Source organism: Saccopteryx leptura, chromosome 10 (assembly GCF_036850995.1).
Source record: "Saccopteryx leptura isolate mSacLep1 chromosome 10, mSacLep1_pri_phased_curated, whole genome shotgun sequence".
Classification (NCBI taxonomy): Eukaryota; Metazoa; Chordata; class Mammalia; order Chiroptera; family Emballonuridae; genus Saccopteryx; species Saccopteryx leptura.
Window position 1 is genome coordinate 7,292,553 of NC_089512.1, and position 11,817 is coordinate 7,304,369.

At 58.3% G+C, this 11,817-nt stretch overlaps 1 protein-coding gene across 4 annotated transcripts in view; it reads left to right on the forward strand.

Annotated features, from left to right (window-relative positions):
* Positions 1–9,613, forward strand: part of PFKFB4 (6-phosphofructo-2-kinase/fructose-2,6-biphosphatase 4) — a 29,645-nt gene extending 20,032 nt beyond the window's left edge. For 2 of the 4 annotated variants that reach the window (XM_066350843.1, XM_066350841.1), the window contains exons 8-14: positions 1,238–1,445; positions 1,963–2,109; positions 3,138–3,242; positions 5,069–5,198; positions 5,299–5,361; positions 6,172–6,236; positions 7,365–9,608. In XM_066350843.1, the coding sequence (XP_066206940.1) occupies positions 1,238–1,445; positions 1,963–2,109; positions 3,138–3,242; positions 5,069–5,198; positions 5,299–5,361; positions 6,172–6,236; positions 7,365–7,424 (778 nt within the window). In that variant the 3' untranslated portion in view covers positions 7,425–9,608. Of the gene's footprint in view, positions 1–1,237; positions 1,446–1,962; positions 2,110–3,137; positions 3,243–5,068; positions 5,199–5,298; positions 5,362–6,171; positions 6,237–7,364 lie in introns of all 4 variants that reach the window. The other 2 variants (XM_066350840.1, XM_066350839.1) reach the window with 2 other exon arrangements.
* The last annotated feature ends 2,204 nt before the right edge of the window (positions 9,614–11,817 follow it).

Below are 11,817 nucleotides of genomic sequence, written 5' to 3' on the forward strand. Positions count from 1 at the left end.
GGGCTGGTTCTGGGGGCCAGGACTTCTGGGCTCGCTGTGAGGCCTGCGGGGCTGTGGAGCCCGCCCAAGCCGGCGGGGACAACACGGCGCTTGCTGCCTGGGCTTCTCCGGTTTTCCGCGTGTCCCCTGGCCTCCCCAGCCCAGCATCCCTCCTGTGGTTTAGTGATGTGACCGCAGTAGGGGCTTGTCGGGAGCAGCTCTTGGCCTGTCAGTAAATGTCGCTGCTGTTTTTATTTATTTATTTCTGTGAGAGAGACAGAGAGAGGGACAGATAGGGACAGACAGACAGGAAGGGAGAGAGATGAGAAGCATCAATTCTTTGTTGCGGCACCTTAGTTGTTTATTGATTGCTTTTTCATATGTGCCTTGACGGGGGCGGGGGGGGCTACAGCTTACCGAGTGACCCCTTGCTCAACCCAGCGACCTTGGGCTCAAGCTGGTGAGTCTTGCTCAAACCAGATGAGCCTGTGATCTAGCTGGCGACCTTGGGGTCTCAAACCTGGGTCCTCCGTGTCCCAGTCCGACGCTTTAACCACTGCGTCACAGCCTGGTCAGGCTGCGGCTATTTTTATTGTTGGTGTCGGCATAGCTACGCTAAGCTCAGACAGTGAGCACAGCCAGAGGGCTCTGGGCTGAACCCGAGTGTAGTGCCTGAGAAACCCCACCTCGTCCTGCTGCCCCCTCCCCTCCGCGCTGTGAACAGGCGAGCATGCTCTCCAAACTGCACAGCTGCACGGGTCCAGAGCAGGGGACGTGGCTGAGGGACCGTGCCGGCCGCTGCCACCAGCACCATCCTGCGCGTCTCACCGCCCATCTGTGCAGGGCTGACCTGAGCTGGGCTCCAGGGCGAAGGCCAAGGCCACGGGGTGGCCACCAGGCTGAGTGGACGGAAGAGCATTTGCGAGCTACTCCCTGATCAGTCCTGGAAACAACTAGCTTGTTCACCGACACAGAGCAGGGGTGACATCACAGTGGGGCATGACTGACCCTCACTCTGGACGTCGCCTTTTGGGAACATGAGTGTTGAGTACCTCCCACAGGGTCTGTCTGTGTGTCACGTGGGTCTTGTTGCCTTCTCACCCCCATCACTTGCACACCAGCTGACTGTCCTGTGTGCTGTGGTGTCGAGCCTGGTGGTCAGAGAGGCAGATCTGTGGCCAGTTCCTGTGGCTGGCGGGCTGGCCCTTGAGGGCCGTGGTCACACTCACAGGCCTCTCTCTCCCTCCTCTCTGGAAAGGGACCTGTCCTACATCAAGATCATGGACGTGGGGCAGAGCTACGTGGTGAACCGCGTGGCTGACCACATCCAGAGCCGCATCGTGTATTACCTCATGAACATCCACGTCACCCCCCGCTCCATCTACCTGTGCCGGCACGGGGAGAGCGAGCTCAACCTCAAGGGCCGGATCGGTGGGGACCCAGGACTCTCCCCCCGGGGCAGGGAGGTCAGTGTGTGTGTGTGTGTGCGCACGTGCGTGTGTGTGCGCCCTGGGGCTGGACTCCAGCCTCAGCCAATACATAATCATAGCGATGGATGACCTTCCTTCAGTCTAGAATGTTCCCATCATGTAGGGAAGGTCAGCAAGCACCAGGCAGATAGAGGCCTGGACCTCTGGCTTCCGTGTGAGCTGTCACCTTGGAGAGGCATGACATTATGGGAGCGACCTGAGTCCCTGCAGAGCAGCTGATGGCTGTGCCAGTCTAGGGGAGATATTGAGGCCTTAGTGGGAGGTCCTTCAGCCCTGGGCACATGGCCAGGTGGTTGGGGCCAATGGCAGGGGACTATGAACCACAGCTGGAACTATCCTGAGGGTCTGGGCAGAATGCACAAGAACAGCACTTGTGGCTGTGGGTGTCATTTGAGTGGTTTCATGTTTTTGACCAAACCTATGTTCTCAGGCTGGGCATGACCTCAGGGGCCCTGTGGCTATGGGATCCGAATTCGGTTGTGATGTGTTTCAGTTTGCCAAGAGTCTGGCCCAGTTCATCAGTGATCAGAATATCAAGGAGCTGAAGGTCTGGACCAGCCAGATGAAGAGGACCATCCAGACGGCCGAGGCCCTGGGTGTGCCTTACGAGCAGTGGAAGGTCCTGAACGAGATCGACGCGGTAATCACCCTCTCCTTCCCCGCCCCCCGTCCCTGGGCACAGCCACCCGCAGCCAGCGTGACGGGCTTGAGGGCCAGGGAGAATGGTCTAGAAGAAAACAGAACAAGGACAGGGGCCAGCAGCTTTTCATTAAGGCTGTTTTATTGTTTCCTCTTTCCTCTGGGCGTGTCCTGTTCGTGGCTTGAGCCTCTGAAGGACAGCCCCCGGGCAGCGGGAACATCTCCCGGGGCAGTGGGAACATCTCCCTGGGCTCCCTGGCAGAGGAGTGGGCTGGGCTGGCTGGTGAAAGGGTGGACCAACAGCACCCTGGGTCTCTCTGTACCCTTACGTGACTCTGAAGGACAGCCCCTGGGCAGCGGGAACATCTCCCCGGGCAGCGGGAACATCTCCCTGGGCTCCCTGGCGGAGGAGTGGGCTGGGCTGGCTGGTGAAAGGATGGACCAACAGCGCCCTGGGTCTCTCTGTGCCCTTACGTGACTCTGAAGGACAGCCCCCGGGCAGCGGGAACATCTCCCGGGGCTCCCTGGTGGAGGAGTGGGCTGGGCTGGCTGGTGAAAGGGTGGACCAACAGCGCCCTGGGTCTCTCTGTGCCCTTACGTGACTCTGAAGTGTTCTCAACCAGTGTTCTCTGCTGTTTTGTTTTTAAATAGCATTTGTATGAGGTAATCTGCTGTGTGTGTGAGTGTATCCGGAATGACACAAGAGAAATTTTGCTTTTTAGTGTACAGCACTCCATGCTGAGAACTAGTATTTCCACAACACAGAAAACAAGACACATGGTTACATTTCTAACTGGATGTAGATGGATGGTTAGGAACAATGTTTTGATAACTGTACAAACAAGGGTCCGCCCCCTTGCTCGGTGTTCCACAGGGACTTCCCTTCCCTGGGTGGGTCCAAGCTCCAGGACAAGAGGGCCTCCATGGCCCAGGCACCTGGTCCCCTCTGTTTGACCCCCCCCACACGTCCCGACCCAGGGCTGATACCCGGCCTGCGTAGGAGGTGTGACAGCTGAGATGTCTCCCTAGGGCGTCTGTGAGGAAATGACCTATGAGGAAATCCAGGATCATTATCCACTGGAGTTTGCCCTACGGGACCAGGACAAGTACCGGTACCGGTACCCCAAGGGGGAGGTAGGTGGGACTTGTGGGCTTGGTTAGGCCCCTGCTGCCTGCCTGGGAGGGCTGCCTGGTGGCGGAGGGCCCTGAGGGGCAGCGGTGGGACCGGGCTGGGTGCGTGTGTCGCTTCTACCTCTTCCTGGCCATGTGACCCAGGCTGCCACCACCTCCGGGGATAGAGGAAGGACAGACTCCCAACCCCAAGGCCCATTGGATCCCTGCTCCCCGTTGCCCACCCCACACTTTGCCTTCCCCTTTCCCGAGGGTGCCTTCCTGCAGCTTCAGGCATCGCCCCCAGCCCTGACTCCAGACCTAGGGGGACCTTCCCAGATGAGGCGAGGCCTCCACAAGCCACCTGCACTTGTCACGTCCCCTCAGCCTAGGCCCCAGGTCCGAGACAGTGTCACCTTTGACTCTGTATCTCCCACTTCCAAGAGGTGGCCTGGGAGAGTGGCCAAATAAAAATACGCCCCCACAAACCCATGTGTGCATGCACAGAAGCCCCCAGCCCTAGATGCCAGGCCCGCGGGCCTTGTGCTCTCCTGTCCTCAGGAACAGGGCAGCTCTGGGCAGCGTTAACTCTCCACGCCGTGCCGTGAGGCAGAGCTGAGTTAGAACCTGTCCAGAAAACTGGGAAGAAACAAAGCAGCTAACTGCTCAACTTTGAGCACAGGGATGGGGGGAGCTGGTAGGGAAATCGGTTACCCGAGTACCAATTTACCAATTTAGGACTTCCCCCAACTGCTGGAATTGCTCCCAGGTTATGGTGTGGGAGGCCTTTCTTTTTGTGTGTGTGTGGGGGGGGGATTTTTCCGTAGTTAGAAGCGGGGAGGCAGTCAGACAGACTCCTGCATGCGCCCGACCAGGATCCACCCGGCATGCCCAACAGGGGGTGATGCTCTGTCCATCTGGGGCATTGCTCCATTGCGGCCGGAGCCATTCTAGCACCTGAGGCAGAGGCCATGGAGCCATCCTCAGCACCCGGGCCAACTTTGCTTCAATGGAGCCTTGGCTGCGGGAGGGGAAGAGAGAGATACAGAGAAAGGAGAGGGGGAAGGGTGGAGAAGTAGATGGGCACTTCTCCTGTGTGCCCTGGCCGGGAATCAAACCCAGGAACCAAATCTGGGACTTTCACACACTGGGCCGATGCTCTACCGCTGAGGCAACCGGCTAGGGCTGGGAGGCCTTTTTTGAAGGACTGACTGTTCATTGTGTCCAAAAAGGGATGGAACCCCCAGGGCTAGGCCTCCTGGTGGAAATCTCCAAACCTCCTGGGTGCAGGGGCTGGCCCGAGGACTCCTGTGGCTCCTCATAGGGAAGGAACAAGGCAGGCCGACTGCAAGGGTCGCTCCTGGGACCTCAGGTGTTTCTGACAGGCCGCACTCCGGAAGTTTGGGGTCCCCCTGCCCCGTGGCTCCTTCTGTGCGCTCCTGTCTGCTGTGAGCTGGAAGGGGCCATGTCTTTCTCATGTCACCAGTTGGCAGCATGAGACTCCAGCAGCTGATGGTTCAGCAAAGGGCTCTGTGGTTGGGCACAGAGGTGGCCCCTTCAGATGCCAGCCTGAGGCCCAGCCCAGCCCTCAGTCCTTCTGGGACCTGGCCCTGGGCGAGGGGAGGTGATCCCTTTCCCGGACTGCCAGTCCTCACAGGGCCCCTGGCTTCCCTCTCAAGGTCTCAGCCCTGGGGGTGCGGCCCACCCCATGCCCTCAGGGGCCAGGCTGGAGGAGACCTGACCACAGCCTCCTGCAGGGTGAGGGTTCCAGCAGTGAGAGGTGGCCCAGCTCCAGGGTGACTCCTCTCCTGGAGCCGGGCCTGAGGGGTGCTTCCTGCTTGGCCTTGCAGTCCTACGAGGACCTGGTCCAGCGACTGGAGCCTGTCATCATGGAGCTGGAGAGGCAAGAGAACGTGCTGGTCATCTGCCACCAGGCGGTCATGCGCTGCCTCCTGGCCTACTTCCTGGACAAGGCGGCAGGTGCAGGCTGGCCCCCGGGGGGGAGGGGTGTGTGTATATGAGAGGGGGGACTGTGACCCGGGCACCCTCCGAGTGCCAGCCCCCCCATCTGTGTCCACAGAACAGCTGCCCTACCTCAAGTGTCCGCTGCACACGGTGCTAAAGCTGACCCCTGTGGCCTACGGTGAGGGCGCCCGCTGCGCACGCCGCTGCTTTCCGGACCCGGCTGTCGGCTGGGCTTGGTGCTCTTCTGCAGACCCCTTGAGCATTGCGTTAGGAGCTCACCCCTCCTCCCTCCACCTTCTGCCTTTCCCAGTTTGCTTTTAAGTTTTTTTGTTTCCATTTCTGTGGCTGTAGAAAACTTCCCCAGTGACTCTCCTTAACCATCACTCACCCACATAAAGGGATTTTTTCCTCTGTTTTTTCCAAAACCCCCCACAAAGCCCATGACCCACAGGACCAGGACCTTTAAGTGTCCTGGGTGCAGCATGGTTTGAGCCCCGCCTCTGCGTCGGGCTGTGCCGCAGGGACCTCGACAGCTGCCCAGCGAGCTCCGGGGCCTGGGCGCGTCCCTCCACCACAGGTCACCCGGCCTCTCCGGTGTCCTGCTCCCGGAGGATGAGGACAGCTCACTGGCAGCTGCTGTCACTCCAGTGTGCCCATCCCCTGTCCCTTATTGCACTGAGCACCTGGCACAGTGTGTGTGTGACAGTCGGGCGTGGGTGGTTGGGGCCCTGAAGACAGTGTAGTCACCTCATGCTAAGAGGGGGCTAGATTTGCATCTTTTTTTTTTTTTTTTAAGATTTTTAAAAATAATTTTAGAGAAAGGAGAGAGAAGGGGAGAGGAGCAGAAAACATCAATTCCTAGTTGCTTCTTGTATGTGCCTTGACCGGGCAAGCCCAGGGTTTTGAACTGGCGACCTCAGCATTCCAGGTCGACGCTTGAGCCACTGCGCCACCACAGGTCAGGCTCATCTGCATCTTCTGTCGGCAGGTTGTAAAGTGGAGTCCATATTCCTGAACGTGAAGGCTGTGAACACGCATCGGGATAGGCCTCAGGTACCAGCGGGTCACTGCTGGGTCCCAGTGGGTCCCCGGGATGTCCAGGCGCAGCGTCCTCCAGGGCCGGGCACTGGGGCCCCTGCTGGAGTGAGCCCGACTTCTCGCCCAGGCTGCGCTCTGTCTGCAGGGCGAGGCCATGCTCTGGGTGTGGTGCTGCCCTGGGGTTGGGGACATCCCTGGAGCTGGGCCACCGGCTAGGGGGCACCTGAGCCGGGGCGTGGCTGGCTCCTCAGGAGCCCACAGTGGAGGTCTGAGCCACGGAGGGAGCCCCAGCTGGGGAGAAGGCTGGAGGCCGCCAGGGGAGCAGGCAGGGGTGCTCCCCTTCTCCCCCAGCAGCCAGGCCTCAGGAGCATCTTTTCAGCTCCAGCTCCTTTGAGAAGTGAACGGTGTGTTACGTTGGGGAGAGCCGGGCAGGTGCTGAGGGGGCCTGGCACCGGGCAGGGACTTTCCTGCCGAAGAGCGGCTGGCCACCTGTGTTCTCCCAGCGCCGTGTTCAAGATCGAAGCCTCTCGAAGTGTTGCCCAGAGCTGCTTTCTGTGCCTGACTTCTGTCACCTTGGTTACCTTTCCCACTGAGGCCAAGGGCAGACCGCCCCTGCCAAGCCCTGTACCCAGAGTCCCTGCAGCAAGAAGTCTCCCGGGCCTCACTTGTGCCTGCTGCCACCCACCACGGGGCGTTTGGGCCCTGGGCAGACCCTGGGCCTTGAGCCTCTCAGGCAGAGATGTGTAGATGTGTCTTTCCAAAGCTGCTGGCCCTCGTCAGGACCTGTCACCATGCAGGCCCCCGCCCCGTTTGTCCTGAGGGTCTGGCCCAGGCCCAGTCTGGCACCCACAGGTCATAAGGGAGACATCCTAACATCCTTTGTGCAGAGGCCTGCCCGCAAGGAGCAAGGAGCAAGGGGGGACTGGGGCATCCTCAGCCCCACTTTTGTTCTTACATTTGTCCACAAGCCGCGTGTCCGAGGCTCGTGAACGCCTCTTGGGGAAGGCCGGGGTCTGGAGACCTGCGGCTGGGTCCCTCAGACTGAGGATGTGCGCTCCACACTGGCGGCCGCGGGGAGAGGACAGCGGGCCCGTGCCTGTTCTTGCTGCAAGGTGAATGTTCTGTGCTTTTATTTTTGTGCAGAATGTAGACATCTCGAGGCCTCCAGAGGAAGCCCTTGTCACAGTCCCTGCTCACCAGTGACCCTGTCTCATCCACTGTGACCCCTGGGCAGGTGGTGGATCTCTGCAGATAAGGTCGTTCCAGGCCCGTATGACAATCACCACGCGGGAACACCATGTGCGGCCGGTGGGGCCAGAATCCCCGTCCCAAACCGCCTGTTTCCTGTTGATAGCGATGGGGTTGTGTCTGGTGCCCAACCTGCTAAAAACCCTTCAGCCCGATTGTGCCTGCTCCGGACTGGAGAGAAGAGTCTCAGCGCCTGGTCCTTCTGTGGTGGCTCTCAGGTGTTCTCCCTCTGCCGGGGCATTGGCTCTGTCAAGTTTGAAACCCTACAATGTGAAACGGAACATTCCCACCATGGCCAAGCTGCCTGAAGACCCCTGCAGGGCTCTGCTGGCCTGTCTGTGGCCAGTTCCGAGAGGCAAGGTCTTCGTGGGCCCCGGAGCTCCGCTGCCCCGGGAGAGCATGTCACCTGCCCCACCAGGGACTGAGGACCCGCTGTCGCAGACACCGGGACCGGCCAGGCCCCGTGTCTGAGCCGCTCAGGAACGCGGTCTCCCAGCAGCACAGTGCGACGTGCAGGACGTGCAGGGAGCCCGGCGCCTGGGGTCCCCCTTCCCGGCCAGCATACACTGGAGCACTTGGGGAGCTGGTGGCCAGGGCTGCTGCTTCCTGACTGCTCTGGGGGTGAAGCCAGGAAAGGCAGGGCAGATATATGAGTCGCCCTTCTCAGTGTGCCTGCTCGAGATGTAAAAGAGAGGCTGTCGTCCCGTGTCCCCCGTGCTCCCCCACCCTGCCTGCCAGGCTGCCTCGCCCGCTGCTCCTGTGTCCCCACGGGAGTGTGCACCAGGGCAGGGACATGCGTCTGCTGTGGGGGACTCAGCCAAGCTTGTTGTCCTGTAAAGCCTGTCCTGGATTTGTTGGCCTCCTCTGGCAGGGGGGAGACCGGAACGGGAGGCAGCCTTGTCCAGGGGGTTTCCCAGTCACAGCAGAGCTTTTGATCACCGTGCACAGGAGCCTGATGAGGATGAGCTCAAGCAGTCTGCCATCTGTCACACCCTGAGTTCTCTGGGGCCCAGAGAGGCAAGCCAGGCAGCGGTTCTGGGCAAAGCCAGGCCCCAGGATCCCAAGCCTGCCCTGCAACCTTTCCTAGGCTGTGCCTAACAGAACAGCCTACCTCTCCCGGTCCCCCAGGGCTCTGCAGCCTCCAAGTGCCACCTGCCCCTGAGGGAAGTGTGTCCCTGGCTTGGCTGTTGGTCCCATTCCCCCCCACACACACCCCAAAGTGAGAGGTGGGAGTGGCGTGGGGGGGTGGAGGGAGCAGAGGCAGGAGGCAGACAGACTCCCACATGCGCCGAACCGGGATCTACCCGGCATGCCCACCAGGGGGCAATGCTCTGCCCATCAGCACCCGGGCCAACTGGGCTCCAATGGAGCCTTGGCTGTGGGAGGAGAAGAGAGAGAGAGAGAGGGAGGGAGAGAGAGAGAGAGAGAGAAAGGAGGGGGGAAGAGTGGAGAAGCAGATGAGCACTTCTCCTGTGTGCCCTGGCTGGAATCGAATGCCGGACTTCCACATGCTGAGCCAACACTCTACCACTGAGCCAACCAGCCGGGGCTGGTGGTCCTATTCTTGTGTACCATAGCAGCTGTGGACATACATGGTGGACAGAGGTCCAGGTGGGGCCAGGACAGAATCCTCCTGGACTTAACTCCTGTCAGAACCCAAGGGTCGCAGAACCATGCCTTTGGGACGGGGGCTTCAGCCTTTGCTTCTGTGTGGAGTTCTGGTGACTTTTGGTCACCTAAACACATTTACTTGTTAGCCATAGTGGGTCCCTTTGGTTAGCGGCACATACATGTGGATGCCACCACCTCTCCAGGACCTCAGTCTGGCTGAGGTGAGACCAGAGAGGCCTTTTTGTCCTGTGTCCAGAGGGCAGTCAGGAGTGGTTGGGCCTGGATGCGTCCCAAGGGCCGGGCGGTCACAGCCTGGGCTTGGTCGGCACCGCCTCTGCACGCAGCCCCCGCCTGGCTCCCTGTGCTTGTGTCGCAGAGGTTTTCCTGCTGTCCCTGGAAGGGGTGCTGTTGGGTCTTGGCCACACATCACACTGTGTTCAGCATTCTTTGCAATAAATACTTTTTAAAAAAGAATCCTAATGTCAGGTTGTATCTTGTGGCCAGTACTGTGGACCCCAGGCTGTGTCTCTCTCGTAGTTCTGTGTGAGCAGCCTTGGTCCAGCCCCCACACCCAGGCCTGTTTCTCTCTGGATGGAAAACTGTCTTTCCCTGGAGGGAGCCCTGGGCCCTTGCCCCTGAGCAAGAGGCAGAAGTGGGGGTGAGGAGGACCAAGGGTGCAACACTGTTAAGTGGAGGGTTTGGGGGTCCCTGGAAATGTGGGTTCCAAATATGAGCGTCCTTGGGGAAGGGAACCAGGGTCTGTGTCAAGGATTGTCAAGGATGGAGGGGTCCCTGGAAATATGGGTCCCAAACGGCATTCTCGGGGAGAGGAACTAGGGTCTGTGTCATAGAGATAGAGCGGCTATACAACGCTGTGGGTTGGGGTCGTGTTGGCTAATTCTGTTTTGGTACCTACCTCTGGGCTGGCAAAGATGGTGACAAGGGGCAAGGTTTTCCTCTTCCCATGCCTCAGAGCTCCAGTGCACTTTCTACACCTCCTGCCCTGGGCTGGGCTGTTGGGAGGGCAGGCAGCAGGGGAGCTCTTCTGTGGACGTGACGGGGCTGGGCACGGCTGGGTGCCACCTGTACGTCTCCCGGTGTGTCAGGGCGGAGGTGGCTGCAGCTGGCTGCTTCTTGGTGGCTCAGGGTTGCCCACAGTCATGGCTCTGCCTTACCCAGCTGTGTCATGGTGGATGACAAATCCAGGGGTTCAGAGGGCTATTAGATACGACTGTCTTCCTGGTTGGTGATGTTGGGGGCAGCTCAGTGGTCCTTAGACTGTGTCCTGGCACTGAGTTCCTGGGTTGGACCCCTAAGCTCCTTGGAGACTTCAGCACTTTTTGAAGAAGATATTGATGATTTTTAGCAGCAAAGCAATAGCAGGAGGAATAAAATATCTATAACTATCAAAAGTTTCCTTTGGGTCCAATGTTCTGCCACAACCTAGAAAGAGCAATTACATGTTGTCATGTTGAATTTTGTAGCATTTTGGGGTGCTAGGAAAGAATGGCCATTGAATAGGATCAGAGGATATTTAGATTGAATGAAATATTGCAAAGACATAAGTTTCAGCAACATTTGAGTGATAGCTATAATAATTATATATTATATATTAACAGGTAAAGTAAAAAATAATTATCACCTGCAAAGGAGAGTGTTGCCGTGTTCAGTTTAGACCTGTCATTATTCACCCCCTGGGTCTGGGCACCTTGGTGTTTGAACAAAACTATTTTATTAAAAGTGAAACATGCCTTTGTGGCAGGCCAGAACTAGTGTCTGCCACACCTGGTGAGTAGCCACAGGTCTCTCTGGGAAGGGAGGAGAGTGCTGGTGTGAACCCGTGCTGTTTCCACGGGGCCCCCCTGAAAGGGCACCCACCCCGCTTCGTGCAGGACAACTCAGCACGGCCACTCGGTTCTGTCACCCAGGGCCCTGGTATCTGCATTGAAATCAAGGAGCCATTTCAATTCTAGAGTGTCTCCAGTCAGAAGCCCGGATGCATGGAGAAGTGATTATGTTTGTGTCAGGCCGTTCGAAGGAGCGACACACAGGCCTGATGAGTTTTATAAGAAGTTTATTTATGCATCTGCAAAACAGATGGGCTGAGACCCGAGTGGCATCAGCGGAGAGCTGCAGGAAGGGGTGTCCGATACAGAGGTTGCTGCAGACATTTGCTGGCATGGGGCTGGGTGCACCTGGGCATGCTCAGATTAGCATATCTTGGTTTGTGGCCTTGGTTACAGACTGTCTCCCTTTCCTAACCCTCAGGTCCCTCCCGATGGCCTTGTCCCAAGGACATTTCCCAGAACCTTCCCAGGGTGGGGAGAGTTGCATAAGGGGAGGGCGAGGTTGGGCGAGGGAGATGCTTAGTGAAGAAGTTGCCCTAGTGGGACATTGGGAGAAGGGAGTTTGAGTTTAAAGGTGCTTTGGATTTAAAGGAGTCCTGAACCCAAACCTGACATTTTGTTGTAGGTTGAATTGTTCCTCTCACAACCAATTTTATACAACTTTGTGTTATGACCTTATATGGAAATAGGGTCATTGCAGATGTAATAAGTTAAGATGGGGTCTTACTGGAATCGGTGGGCCCTTAATCTAAAATTCTCTAGTGCCTTCGGTGAGAGGACGCATGGCCCTGCCGACATCTTGGTTTCAGGCTTCCAGCCTCCAGAGCTGCGACAGTAACTTTGTTGTTTGTCACTCAGTGTGTATGGCACTTTGTTACGGCAGCTCCAGC